At 33.7% G+C, this 15284-nt stretch overlaps 2 protein-coding genes across 2 annotated transcripts in view; one reads left to right on the top strand and one right to left on the bottom strand.

Moving 5' to 3' along the window:
- Positions 1–11722, bottom strand: part of LOC126818792 (ankyrin repeat domain-containing protein 29) — a 26380-nt gene extending 14658 nt beyond the window's left edge. The window contains exons 1-2 of the mRNA XM_050546362.1: positions 11471–11722; positions 10583–10693 (exon numbers count right to left, since the gene is read on the bottom strand). Coding sequence (XP_050402319.1) covers positions 10583–10693; positions 11471–11482 — 123 coding nt within the window. The 5' untranslated portion in view covers positions 11483–11722. The remainder of the gene's footprint in view (positions 1–10582; positions 10694–11470) is intronic.
- Positions 11665–15284, top strand: LOC126818799 (40S ribosomal protein S21). The gene is made up of 6 exons (XM_050546370.2): positions 11665–11815; positions 11961–12051; positions 12858–12921; positions 13364–13435; positions 14586–14641; positions 15236–15284. The coding sequence occupies exons 2-6, from the start codon at positions 12002–12004 to the stop codon at positions 15243–15245; spliced, it is 252 nt and encodes an 83-aa protein (XP_050402327.1). The 5' UTR covers positions 11665–11815; positions 11961–12001; the 3' UTR covers positions 15246–15284.

Below are 15284 nucleotides of genomic sequence, written 5' to 3'. Positions count from 1 at the left end.
TATTGTTTGGGTTTTTACACATGCAGAAGTCAATACTCTTAACATATAAATATATGACATTTATTAGTATGCATTTTCTATGGGTCATATCTCTAAGAGAAAATCACTTGGTACAAGATATATAAAGCTTTCATCACACCTTCTAGCAATATGATCGCACTGTGTGTCTGTTTATATAAATTGTAACAGCTTTGATTTACTTGGCTTCAATCAGCTAAATCTCTGGTTTCCTATTGACGTATTATACAATTTACTTATTACAAACTGATGTTGATCCGTTCTAGCCTACTAGAAGTGCTTAATGAACTTTTCTGTACATGTACTTAGTAAGCTATTTGGTAAGACATGAGACACAGAAATCTGGTTATATTTAAGAGGCTACCAGAATTATTACATTAAGATCATAGAATGGGACTTCAGCGAAAAACTGGTTGGCTACCAATATTTCAATTCTTATAACTGATCCTAACCAGTGGGCATATTCTGCAAAGTCGTGTAACAACAAGTAGACTAGTTACATAAGATTTGTAACAGACATTAGGTTGGACCAAAAAGATTTGTAACAGACACAGATACGTTATAGAGAGAGAGAGAGAGAGAGAGAGAGAACTGGGGTTTAACGTCCACTTGACACAAACTAGGTCATTTCGGGACCAACACATGGTTCAATTTTTTTTTCAATAATTCGCTTGCGTGTAGGGGTGTTTAGCAGTGGGAGGAAACCGGAGGACCCGGAGAAAACCCACGAGGTTGGACAGGCGACCCTACTCCTTGTCATGTACAACCGGGGAATCGAAACCCTGCCAGTCGACACAGATACGTTATAGCTATCAGTAATGGTGACCGTGACCATGAAACTTCTGAAATGCAGACTTAAGTCCAGTTGATAAGTACATCTATCTATGTTTCAGCAATTTCGATGTTAACAGTTTGTCACAGGTCAAGAGGTCATTCTATAACAAGCATAACAATACTTTGAAATAAAATATGCTATCAAAAGTTCTTGGTATGTTTATTTAATATTTTAACATGTAATTGCAATTTCACCAGCTGAGTATACCTACATGTAATTTATTTTCATAAAAAGGTAAATCAAAAAATCCTGTGACAAGAAAATTGTACATTTCTTCTTCCAAATTATATTATGCATACATACACAGATGTACAATAATATACATGTACATTGCAATAAAGAGTCTAAGCAAGTCAGAATAATTTCCAGTCAGTCTTTTATCATACTTATGTTGAATAAGTATATCAATTTCAAAATTCTTATAGTTTTAGCACTGATACTTGCAATAGTCTCAACTGATGCCCATTGTTCATGTCTCAATAGCATCCCTTATTTATGGTACAGAAATGTTATTTTGATTACAAATTAATCTTAAGAATCAAAGTTTACAAATGTATCTGAGAAAATTGCAAGATTAAATCAGCTTGTAGTAAGTTTAAACCCAATGAGAAAAGTGGACTAATTTGCTTTGTTCTTTTAATAACAATATTGGCACTTAATCATCTAATTATAACTTATAAGGAAATGCAGTCAAATGGGGTTTAACATCCTACTATTCTGCTCTGACTGGACTAATGAAGACGGGCTTACGCCATACAGTTACAGCCTACGTCCTGCACAACCGACAAGTAGAAACACTGAAAAATCCTGATGAACTTTCTCGGCGAACACCGGGATTGAACCTGTGACCTCCAAGCTAGCGAGCCAGCATCTTACTCACTTAGCCACTGTGGCTCCCTATAAGTTATAAACTACCACCCACATGTAAGCTATATAGCAATTTCAGTATGAGATAACTTATTCAACAGAAACTGAACTTGTGTATTTGATCCACAGAGGTAAACATCTTGCCTATTTATTAGTTCACTTCTGTTTTTATCATTAAAGCTTTTTGACACAAAAAATATATTCTATTCTTAACTAATACACATAACACAATTCATTTATTCTAGGCGTATAAAAGAAGTGCCAACAGGAACTAATTTAGACATTGTTAATCTACAAAAAATTTTGAATAAGGATGGTTTGAGTGTTTTCTGAAGAATTGATACTCAACTTTCAAAGCAAATATATTTAACTTTTAAAGATAATATATAACTTTCAAAGCTGACCTTGTGAGTTGTCAATGCCCAAGAAATATTGCACGTTCAAACATAATATTTATAGGTTGGTATTTTTTTATCATTATTTAAATCTAAGCCCAACTTTCAGAGCGAATCATTAATGTAATTTCACAAACTCCATGACACATTTAAATATAGCCCCAATAGTGGAGTTAGTGTCACACTAATTAATTCTTCTGCCAATAAGCGATAGCACTAGCAAACCAAATTTACATGATAAGGGGGTTATATGTTGTTACCGTTTGTACTGTCTGAAATCAATAGTGAAAAACAAAGAGCCTTACCTCTTTAATTCGAACTAAAAATTAAACCAGCTGGTGGAGCTATTCATTTTATTACACCTTTCCTACAAACTCTAATTAAATCCCACGGATATATTTACACATAAAACACCACTAACTTTAAGAAGCTGGAGTGAATATAGATAAATGTCTGCCATATCTAAGCAGTTATTTGTAAACATTGTTAAATCTTTCTGGAAAAAATAAAAATTTCACTAAAGATATTCTTGTAAAGTGAATTCCTATATTTAACTACATTCCACTCATGTTATTACTGGCATTCAGTTGAAATTAAAGAGCTAATAACAGTAATAGTTTGATAAACAAGGTTCAGATTTCTTTCTTTCTGCCAATGTAACTGGCAATATTATTCTCTACTAAAATAATAGAGTTTCTTCAATCCGAAGACAACAAGAGTTAGATTAAACTGATACCAGGTAAATCTTGATATACCGGTGGACTCTGATAATTTTAAACTTCTTACTTTTATGTAATGCAGTATGGAGGGCCTGACAAGGACAGCTGTCTAGTCATTCGGATGGGATGAAAAACCGAGGTCAAATGTACGCATTGGCATGCACGTAAAAGATTACTTGACAGTTGGAATTCGATATAAGAGTAGGCCATAGTGCCACTGTCCGGGCAAAATTTCCCTCATAGCACACTGCTTGGGGTATGCCCTTCTTCATTTTCCAAGTTCGGAGCAGAACTATAGGACGTTAAACCCCATTTCATTTCATTTTATTTCATTTCTTACATTTATTTTATAAAGGAAGACAAATGGTTCTTATACTTTTAGAAATAAAAAGTCTAATTAAATGACAATTAAATTTAGGGAAGAAAAAAAAAAAAAACCTGACTAAGTCCTAATTTTTTTTCAAATCAAATAAACTGAAAAAGCACAAATTTCTTCAAGCTCCATGTATAAAATGACCATACTATTGCAGACAGTACTGGTATGATGACAAAGAAATCATTCACCTCAGTTTAATTTAAATAACTTAACAGGCTTCACAACATAATCACAATTTTTCTCAATTACATGATATCCCAAATGTTCTTGAAAATTTTCTGTTTTTGTAATGTTTAAAATGTGAATGGTCTGTAAAAGTTAAAGGTATATATAAATACGTGTAGATGAAGGTGAATTATGTTGATCATATGGACTTACCAGACAGATAAACAAAGAATTATATCAATACCACATGTCTGTAGTATATAGTAGTACCTACATCTACACCTATACTATATATACATAGGAGGAACACCTCAGCAGGGATTTGACAGGATTTTAGTGCATTTTATTCTACAAATACATTCAAAATCAAAATATTTCTGTGGGTACCAGTTTCTCATTTTTCAACTGATTTAAAGGGACCATCCCGATTTTAAAAGTCTCAGAAATAAAAGTCCATGTGTATGAAATTTAAGCGCCAAAATATAGAGGAATAGTGTATTTACATTGTCTGAAAATTTCAGCTCAAAATATTGAGTCGTTTGGATGTGAACGTCAAAACCGCTTATCCAGACATGTAACCCTTTTAAGATTTCAGGTTGATTTTTTCGTTGGGTGACTTGATAATCTATTACTGTTCCTTTAGATGTCAAAACAGTGCATGATGCATGTGCTGCACTTGATAACGAATGGTAAATTTCACCTACCGAAAAAAAAATATTTTTATAAAATAAAAGTCTGGTTGTATCCAGACTCTTTATAATACAGCTTGGGACACCAGTCTCCATTTCCATATGAAGACTAACAGGTTTAAGCTGTTTGAAAACGTATTACATATATTGAGTTAGTTGCTCTGCCCTAATGTGGAGGATTAACATTAACTACCGGGTAATTAAGCAGTTTTATTCTCCAAAATATAATTGTGATTGGCCTTTTAACACAAATAACCTAAAATGTTTCTCCTGCCATGTTTTTGTCATCACAGCTAAATATAAGCAGCTCATTTTTTAAAGGACAATATTGGTGCCAGTCATTATCACATATGTGATAGAGCTGGTTAAACACATTCCAAATATAATTTTAACACAGAGATCATTGCTACGATGGCTGAGTAATACAGTTTTCCAGAATCGGAAGTGACGAATGGCAAAGGAAAACACGAGTCATCTCTCTATATAACTGACTAATGTGACGAGTGATAACGGATATACGGGCGAATTTCTGCTCACTAATAACTCATTCGAAGACCAAAAGTTGTTGTATGAGATTGTGAGAGGATATCTGACAATTCATAAAAAGAATTGACTGCCGCTAGATAAGTGAACACGAAAGAAAAACAGAAAAAGTCCATGCATTACCATGTTTTTATAAGATATAGAATGAATATAAACAAGGGAATGTACGGACTATTTCTATTTTTCTCGTGTTCTCTTATCTAATGACATTTAATTACTTTATTGAATTGTCAGGTATCCTCTTACAGTCCCATATATCAACTTTTGGTCTTCGAAGGAATTATTAGTGAGCAGAATTTCGGCCGTATATCCGTTATCACTCGTCACATCAGTCAGTTATATAGAGAGATGACTCGTGTTTTCCTTTGGCATTCGTCACTTCCGAGTCTGGAAAACTGTATTACTCAGCTATCGTAGCAATGATCTCTGTGTTAAAATTATATTTGGAATGTGTTTAACCAGCTCTATCACATATGTGATAATGACTGGCACCAATATTGTCCTTTAAGTCACAGGTATACTAATTAGCACTTTGAAGATCTGGTATTAAATTCTTTCAGTTTGATGTGATTTAACCATTAAGTTCCATTGGGCATGCTCAGATGTATGTATGCAAAATATGTAACAAATCTGTGATGCCAAAAGTGAGATAGAGATGTTTTACAAAGTGTTTTGCCCTTTTCGTGACTGATGCTTTGATTTTCGATAACAATATGAGTGCCAGTATATGTTTATTTTATATTAGTGAATATAAACTGCATTTTAACATAAATGTATACTTTACCATAAAATTGAAAATTTTAGATAATAATAAATAATTTATTTTTTTATACTGTTCTAAAAATATGATGCAGCTTAAAACAGATACAGGTTGAATATATCTAAATGAAATGAAAAACTGCAAAAATGTTTTTACAACCTCCAGTGAAAAACAAAATTTAAATACTTTATCCTCTATTTCCATGATATTACTATCTTACATGATTAAGATGATTTTTAATTCCAAATTTTCATTTTATGGGAATTTCGAAATACATTATAGTATAGTATTCAATTGTGATTAATTTGGCATTCAAATAAGGTAACAATTCTCAGCACACATCTCAAAGGGTCCCATTATAGATATACAGTACATCAAATCATTTTCCTCAACACCATTGTAAAATATGATGCAATACACAGAAAAATCTAACAGATAGATGACACAATAAAAATTGGTAGTAATCCATTAGATAATCTTGAGGTGTATCTTATCAGACACCAGTCCTGTCTTTCTTAGCTTACATGTATCAGTAGTTGTAATACACAAATATTGTACTACAATTAATAAGTGTCAATTTCAAATTCTTTAAAATTTAAATGAATATATAACAGCGTAGAGGAAGTATTGGCCTGGCCCACAGATCCATTCCATTGATTGATTTAGTTATCATATTGCTTATACATGTGTGTTTTTGTTGTCTTGTATTGTAGTCTGTAAAATATGATGCAATACACAGAAAAATCTAACAGATAGATGACACAATAAAAATTGGTAGTAATCCATTAGATAATCTTGAGGTGTATCTTATCAGACACCAGTCCTGTCTTTCTTAGCTTACATGTATCAGTAGTTGTAATACACAAATATTGTACTACAATTAATAAGTGTCAATTTCAAATTCTTTAAAATTTAAATGAATATATAACAGCGTAGAGGAAGTATTGGCCTGGCCCACAGATCCATTCCATTGATTGATTTAGTTATCATATTGCTTATACATGTGTGTTTTTGTTGTCTTGTATTGTAGTCTGTGGGATTGTCTTCTTGTTTGCAGGTTAGATAAATCTACATGTCGATTGATGTGTGGTGATGTGGTCCTGCACTTGTTTTTAGAATGAGATAAGAATATCACCTATATGTACTTTAACAAAGGTAATTAACCAGATGACAGACCTATCAACAATAACCTAGTACAGTATCATCATCATACTATATTTACAAGTAGAGCTGTACTAAGTAAGAGATGCCTGACATTCTAGCCATACAATAAGATACACTTCACACAAACATGACAAGACAATTGTTGTATTTCCTACATATAACATAATTATTAATGACAAAATTCCTCAATACAATATTTTTGTAGATGTACTGGAGCATTACCAACAATGAAATGAAATAAGGTTTAACGTCCTCCTGTTCTGCTCGGACTGGGCAAATGCAGACGAGCATATTATGCCATACAGTATTCTATAGGAAAATGGCCTACTCTTACGAGCCAACATCTTACTCACTTAGCCGCTGCAGCTCCCTCTTGCATTACCAAGCAATTATCTTTTACACTGAGAATATCAATTACCAAGCAAATATCTGTCAGACTGAAAATATCCATTACCAAGCAATTATCTGTTAGTCCGAGAATATCCCATCAGATAATTTTACTTATATCATTCCTAATGTCTATATTTTTCAAAAAAGTATCACAGTGTTTCAAAAAATGCATAAGAATTGATTAAAGTTTTCAAGAGTATACCAGTTTTATCATAAAATATATCTGGAACTGCTCCTTTAAAGCAGGGTTACTGGGTCATAGATTATATGCCTGTACTGTACAGTGAATTACTGGGGAGTATACACTAGCTACTCATACTACCTGTGTATTTCAGTCTATATAATTAACACTTTGAAACAATGTAATAGTACAAAAGGTGTGGGTTATATGTGTATTTACTATGTTTACTGATCCATAAATAACCAGCGGCTGCCAGGCAGGATACGCCCACATTTTCAAGAGATGGATAGAAAACAAGCTAAAACGAAAGTGATTTTTCCTACAATCAAGGGCCATAATTCAGGAAATTACAATTCGATATGCGCAAATATCGAAAGGAACCGAGATCTTTGGGTTATAAACTTACATGTCAAGTTTCAACAAAATCGGATAAAAATTGTGACCTCTATAGGGTCCACAACCTTGATATACCATATTTTTATGCTATTTGAGAACGAACGACGGCCATTTAGGCTGTCAGTTTTGGGCCGATTTTCATGAAATTTGAACTCAGGCGTCCTTATGGTGTAACGGTGATATATTAACACAGTTTTTTAAATCGGATAAAAATTATGACCTCTATAGGGTCCACAAGCCCAAAAACACATTTTTGCGTACAATCAGGGGCCATAATTCATGAAGTTACGGTCCGATATGTGCAAATATCGAAAGGAACCAAGATCTTTGTGTTATAAACTTATGTTTCAAGTTTCAACAAAATCGGATAAAAATTGTGACCTCTATAGGGTCCACAACCTTGATATACCATATTTTTATGCTATTTGAGAACGAACGGCGGCCATTTTGTCTGTTAATTTTGGGCTGATTTTCACGAAATTCGAACTCAGCCTTCCTTAGGGTGTAACGGTGATATATTAACACGTTTTTTTAAATCGGATAAAAATTATGACCTCTATAGGGTCCACAAGCCAAAAAACACGTTTTTGCGTACAATCAGGGGATATAATTCATGAAGTTAGGGTCCGATATGCGCGAATATCGAAAGGAACCAAGATCTTTGGGTTATAAACTTACATTTCAAGTTTCAACAAAATCGGATAAAAATTGTAACCTCTGATATACCATATTTTTACGCTATTTGAGAACGAAGGGCGGCCATTTTATCTGTCAGTTTTTGGTCGATTTTCACGAAATTCGAACTCAGTCGTCCTTAGGGTGTAACAGTGATATAATAATATGATTTTTTAAATCGGATAATAATTATGACCTCTATAGGGTCCACAAGCTAAAAACGTGATTTTTCGTACATTCAGGGGCCATAATTCAGGGAGTTACGGTCCGATATGCGCGAATATCGAAAGGAACCGAGATCTTTGGGTTATAAACTTACATGTCAAGTTTCAACAAAATCGGATAAAAATTGTGACCTCTATAGGGTCCACAACCTTGATATACCATATTTTTATGCTATTTGAGAACGAACGACGGCCATTTAGGCTGTCAGTTTTGGGCCGATTTTCATGAAATTTGAACTCAGGCGTCCTTATGGTGTAACGGTGATATATTAACAGAGTTTTTTAAATCGGATAAAAATTATGACCTCTATAGGGTCCACAAGCCCAAAAACACATTTTTGCGTACAATCAGGGGCCATAATTCATGAAGTTACGGTCCGATATGTGCAAATATCGAAAGGAACCAAGATCTTTGTGTTATAAACTTATGTTTCAAGTTTCAACAAAATCGGATAAAAATTGTGACCTCTATAGGGTCCACAACCTTGATATACCATATTTTTATGCTATTTGAGAACGAACGGCGGCCATTTTGTCTGTTAATTTTGGGCTGATTTTCACGAAATTCGAACTCAGCCTTCCTTAGGGTGTAACGGTGATATATTAACACGTTTTTTTAAATCGGATAAAAATTATGACCTCTATAGGGTCCACAAGCCAAAAACGTGATTTTTCGTACAATCAGGGGCCATAATCCATGAAGTTACGGTCCGATAGATGCCAATATCGAAAGGAACCGAGATCTTAGGGTGATAAACCTATATTTCAAGTTTCATTGAAATCGGATAAAAATTGTGACCTGTAGACTGTTCACAAACAATTGTGGACGTCCGGACAGACGGACAGGGGCGACGACAATATACGTCCACATGAAAATGTGGGCGTATAAAAACTGATGCATATTGGACTTGATGTTAAAGTGAATAGGACTTTCAAATCCCCCTCCCTCTAAAAATTAACTTGGTTAATAACATGTAAGTCAGGGTATGTATTGTAAAAAAAAAAAAGATAATTTGACATAATGAAACCCCACACTAAACTATAGCCATGAGCAGGACACAGCTGTCCTTAAATGTATATAAAACACTTATTTTTCTGGTCTGGTTTTAAAGGAGCTAAATCGCTAATATTTTGGATCTAGAAATTGACACAAATGGGTTGCAACGTATATAATAATGTAATGTGAATGTATATAAACTAATTTACATTCAATCGTTTCTGTTTTTACTGCAATTTCTAATGAGTTATGTTCGGCGAAATATGCCAGAAGTTTCAATCCAATGGCAATCTCTAGCGTCTGGTTATTCCACTCTATACCGATAGTATTTATTGCGCATGCTCTCCAGATAAGAATATGACCTCACCGTTTGACATGAATTGTGGAATATATCTAGTCTCTTTCTACGAGTCACTTGTTAAAAATAGCGCTGAAATCCACCATGGTACACGATTCGTGTACCAACGGTAAAATGTTTATTTTGTCTTAATTATTGGATATCAGAAGGCCATCTTTTACCCGTAAGATCACAACATCAATGTTGATTTAAATTGAAAAATAATTTGTGTTTTCAATGTCGAAGATTTTGGATGATATTGAGTTAGAGACTTAGCTACTTTAAATATAATCTACATCAAAGCAAAAATACCTTGAAGGTATCCACAAAATGGACATAAAATGAAATAAAAAAAACTAAATTTTTGGCTAACTGCCATTTTTTTTCAGAGTGGATTGTAAAATAGAGCTTTTGGCAAAGAGTGGGGGAGGAGGGGGGGGGGGATTTTCTACAATATATACATGCACATATGTGCATGGCTGATTACTCAGTTTTTCAGACAATATTTAAATTGGAGCAAATATAAATTAGAAACCCTAGCTGTCATTATATGAATTGTTGAAATATATATATATCCAAGTAATTATTCAGTTTTCACATTTAATTTAGAGACATTCATTAACAAAACAGGTACATTGGCTGAGAAAAACTTCTGTCAATTTCCATATTGACAGGACACATTTTCCATGCCCTGATCATTAAGACTACCACAAACCTTGACTTATGTGCCATAAAACAGACAGAAAGTACTCTGCAGGACTTGCATATATAGTTTTTGGCGCCTGTTAAATAGATAAACTTTGTGAAAGCTAAGATAGGTGGGGACCTATACAATCCGATTCATACCATACCTTATCTTTACAATCCACATGAACTTTTTTTGTTGCTAGAACTTTTTTCAGCTGTTCCAGATTTCCCTGTAAGGCTGCCAGATGTAGCTGCTGATCAAGTGGGGTCTCTTTCTGAAAATTAAATTAAATGGGTTTGTCAAATTGAACAAAATTTTCCTGACTTAAAATATTTTGTACCACTTGATCTTGAAGACGTATAGCTACAATTATATGTAACGTTAAACTGCGTTTAACTGTGGCTGGAGTAAGGCGGAAGACATCAGTAGTGGAACCATTTCTAGAAGACGTACTATATGGCTCACCTCTCTTAAATTAGAACTCTTCACAGAAATCTCATGTTTATTTCCTTAAACCAATGAGAAGGGCATGATTCAAAATGTCACAAAAATAATGCATTTGGTGTAACGGTACATTATGTAAGAATGAAGAAAAAAGAATTTGTGAAAAACAAGTCATCCTGCAATGTTGGCATCACTCTTCTGCACTGGTTAATGGACTGCCAAATATATAGTAAGCAATGTACAGATTTTTCTCAAATTATACATTCAATCTATTTGTCTTTTCAAATTATGTCAATTCTTTTACCAGCAATAAAGGTGATAGGCCTAATGCCCTTTAAAAGTTTAGTTTTAACAGTCTGACAGTGACAGCTTGAGTTGACCTATCTTCAGACTTCTGATCAGTTAGACTATACAATATTACACCTGTATTACAATGTACCTTACTCATAAATTGAAGACGTCTTACAATGGAAATACACACTTTCTATAATAAAATCCTAATCACAGAAAGTTCAACTTCTTTGAATATTTAGAATTACACTGACATTGCACTTTAATTTTAATATCTTGTTTAGATTATCATTATCACCACAAAATTCATGCTTACCTTTCCTGCCATTTTAGTCTTTATATATAATTCAGCAGTAGTGAATATATTCGAAGACAGTAACTTAAATCATGAGGCACGACAGACCGCTGTATTCTTATTGAATGAAGTAAGTTGGGCCCTATTAATAGTAGGCTTATAGTTACGTTTCCATTCCTGTACTATCTTGTGGATTGCTCAGCTGTGGTGCTGTGCATTCTGACTTCACTGACTGTGACATCCAGTCATCTCCTGTCGTTGAAATCAAGTCGATCAATGACGTCTGGGATAGCCAAGACTAACGGTCGCAGTGCATTCTGGATAATAACATGTGCTTCCTTTTCAGTCCGCCATCAGTGAAAAAAGGTATGAAACTAGAATTTTCACATGGTTTCCTCCAAGCTTAGTCGATAAAATGGCTTCACACACTATATCAGAAGAAATAAAACACACTAATAATGTTTGTAGTTGTTAATTAAATATATAAATGCGTGTGTGTTATGAATTTTAGGTTGAAACTCCAATTCGAAGAGTTCACTATAAACTATCACCATGCAGAACGAAGCAGGAGAATTTGTTGACATGTATATCCCGCGAAAATGGTGAGTTATAACTTTTCTTCGTTTATTTAACTAATATATTATTCTTACTTACATTTAACTAATGGTTCATGGACTACAATTTTAAGGTTTATTATATGTTATGCTATGTGCAGTACAGTTTAGGATCGGTTTAATTGGAAATTCAGGGAGTTTTATAGCCAACTTTTTTGTCATCAATCATGACAAAAATTCACAAAACCTGCTCAGAGGAAGGAAGTCCTTAGAACGATCAACTACTGTGACTGGAGGAAGACATCAGCGGTGGAACCATTCTTAATCGTAGGGTGTACAGCCGATTTTCTTTGGCCCTGGCTGTATCATTTTTGTCCCAAAAATATGGCAACGCCTGAAAAAAGAACCTAGATTATTTGACCAGATAGTGCCTAGCGTATCAAATTTTCTGAATCTGCAGTTTCAGAAAAAACACCCTGAATCAAAATCAGAATAGTTGTATGATTTTCTGAAACTCTGAATCCGGGTCGGTAATTGAATCCCCGATTTCAGGCACTTTAGGGATGGAATAAATTTCATAATGTTTTCTTTTATATTCACTAAAATTTTACTTTTTTTCTTCATTTGGTCACTGCACAAATAATTTGATCTTCCCAACAAAATTGTTTTGCCTGACTTCACACACGCTCCCCAGGGTGTGGATTTGGTTCATCCCAAAACAGATTCACTCCAGGCTTCTCCATGCCTACCTATCTTTTGACAGGACTGTTTCAACCCTTCATTGATTGTTATTATAACATCTTCACATGTATATTGCTTTCTGAAAATTAAAACAGTTTTCTTTCTCTTTACAGTTCTGCCAGTAACCAAATTATTCATGCTAATGATTATTCCTCAATCCAGTTGGCTGTTGCAGAGGTAAGAAAACTGTTACTATTTCAAAGATATCCCAGTTTTCACAGAATTTAAAAAAAGTTAAAATACAAGTGAATGTCCAAAATGTGAAGAAATAACTGATTTACCGTTGAAACTTTCAGCTCAAAACTAAAGTTGTGGGTTTTCTCTGGTTGTCCGATCCCCCCACTGCTAACGGTCCCTTAGCATGAGCGAAATAATGAAATAAATTTGTCCCATGTTAGTCCCAAAATCTTTGTGTTGAAAGGAAATTAAACTGATTTCTTCTCTCTTCAACCCAAAATATTGAACCCCATAACAGTTTATGCAACTCATTTAAAGGTTTTAAGAGCCTTGTGTCCAGAATCTGTTTTTTTTTTGGGGGGGGGGGGGGGGGGGTATTGCCTTCAATGTCATTTATTATCATGTAGTATTCAAAATTTGAAATGTCATTATTTTTTTGAAGGTTGATGAAACTACCGGTAGAATGACAGGAGTACATAAACTGTATGCCATTTGTGGTAAAATTAGATTTATGGTAAGCTATGCTGGGTTCAAATTTATTTTCAACACCAGGAGCAATTTTTTGTTTACTTTTAAAATTAGAAGCAAAAATAAAGTGTAACAAGCAAAAACTTTCAATAGTTGTAATCACACAAATAATCTAAGATGGAACAGAATTTGATCGTTTGGACCTTTGTCCATTCAACCACCACTTGTTCACAAATGTGTATTTACTTGGTTTTTGCGTTTAAAAAATGCGGTAATCATCGTTTACATGAATATACTACGTGTCAGTAGTATTTTAGTTACGGCTGAGTAAACCGTGGGAAATGACCCTTTTGCCTTCTTAGTATCAATACAGTTAGTGATAACATGATTTGTCAATAGTTTTGCATATATTATTTGTCGGGAGGGTGACATTGTTATTTCATTGGTTAAGTTAAGCGTGGCCGAATATATCTGTTGTCTTCGTTGACTCAGAGTTTGTTCATAGTTTAGCTATAGAAAAACTAAAGTTTTAAAATTTGCTTTTTAAACAAAATTACCATAGATGCAAAACTGCGTTAAAGTTCAAATCTAACACGTTATATTCATATTTTATCAGCTTTTTGCGTCCTTGCATCTACTAATTTCGGAGCCTGAACTATATTCAATTATGTATGTTACATGACATTCTGCTGAATGTATGTTCCTATCAATCTCGCAACTGGTAACAAAATCATCTACACGTGTTGAAAGGGACCTTTGTTATATTATTTCCTTATGTGTGCTTCTGCAGGAGTACCTACATGCATCACAACTTCAGGCGTCTTTTTAAAATAAGGTTCCATTTTAGCATAGGTACAAAAAAGATATGAGATCATGTATCGAAATGTTGTACTATACATGTACTAACACATGACTGTTTTCTATATCAATTTCGATTTGTTTTAATTGTGCTCAATTGCTATAACGTAACAAAGATTAAAATTGCTGTAACGTAAGTTTATATTACACAGAAAAAAATAATTGACTTCAGATACCGTTTATGCAAGATGTCTGAATGTAAATGTCACATTCTTGAACTTGCAATAGGAGAACATAACTCTCAGATGGTCCCATTTACATGTGGTATCAAGTGTTCCAGAAAGAAGTATCGAGTGAAATCAAGCAACTGTGTAATTTTATTTAATCCTATTTTTCAGGGAGAAGCTGATGATTGTATCAACAGATTATGTAAAAAGGACAAAATTATTTCACCGTAAGTAGATTATATATTGTGTAGTCCTACTCAACCGTTCTATATTTAATAATACAAGTAAGATAAGAGTGGCTTTGAAGACCTGGTTATCCCAGATGTCAGTGGCTAGTTTCGTTCAATCATATTGAACTGTTCAGACTCATTGGATTCATGTTACAGGCTTTATTTATACTATTCCAAAACCCTGTTGGGGTTTCCATGGTTACTAATTGGCAGGGTTACCCTCTTGGAAGGTTTTGACAATTTGTTATCGGAATCGGTAGCTTGCTCACCGGGGTTGTACAGAGGTTTGACAACTTATCGTTTCGATTGAAGTGCTAGTGTCTTAAATTTGGCTAAGATGCCTTTTGTTGGATTGTAACATTGTTTCTGTTATAACAATAAAGGGATAGTATATAGACAAAATGTCAGTAATGTAAATATTTTCAAACAGGTGTATTAAATCTGCAGCATTGAATTTAGCTTCTTTTTTTTTTTAGCACAGTGATTGAATAATCAAGATACTATCAATTTTGAATTTCAAAATCAGTATTTATTAATTCATCTACAGATCATTTCTTATTTGTTTTAATCTATTTTTTTTTTATTTTTCAGTTCATTTTAAGAAGAATGTGATTTAAAAATAAAAAAAATGTAAAAACTA

The sequence above is a fragment of the Patella vulgata genome, chromosome 4 (assembly GCF_932274485.2).
Source record: "Patella vulgata chromosome 4, xgPatVulg1.2, whole genome shotgun sequence".
Taxonomy (NCBI): Eukaryota; Metazoa; Mollusca; class Gastropoda; family Patellidae; genus Patella; species Patella vulgata.
Note: the sequence above shows the minus strand (reverse complement) of the source record. Positions and strands in the feature narration are given on the sequence as shown.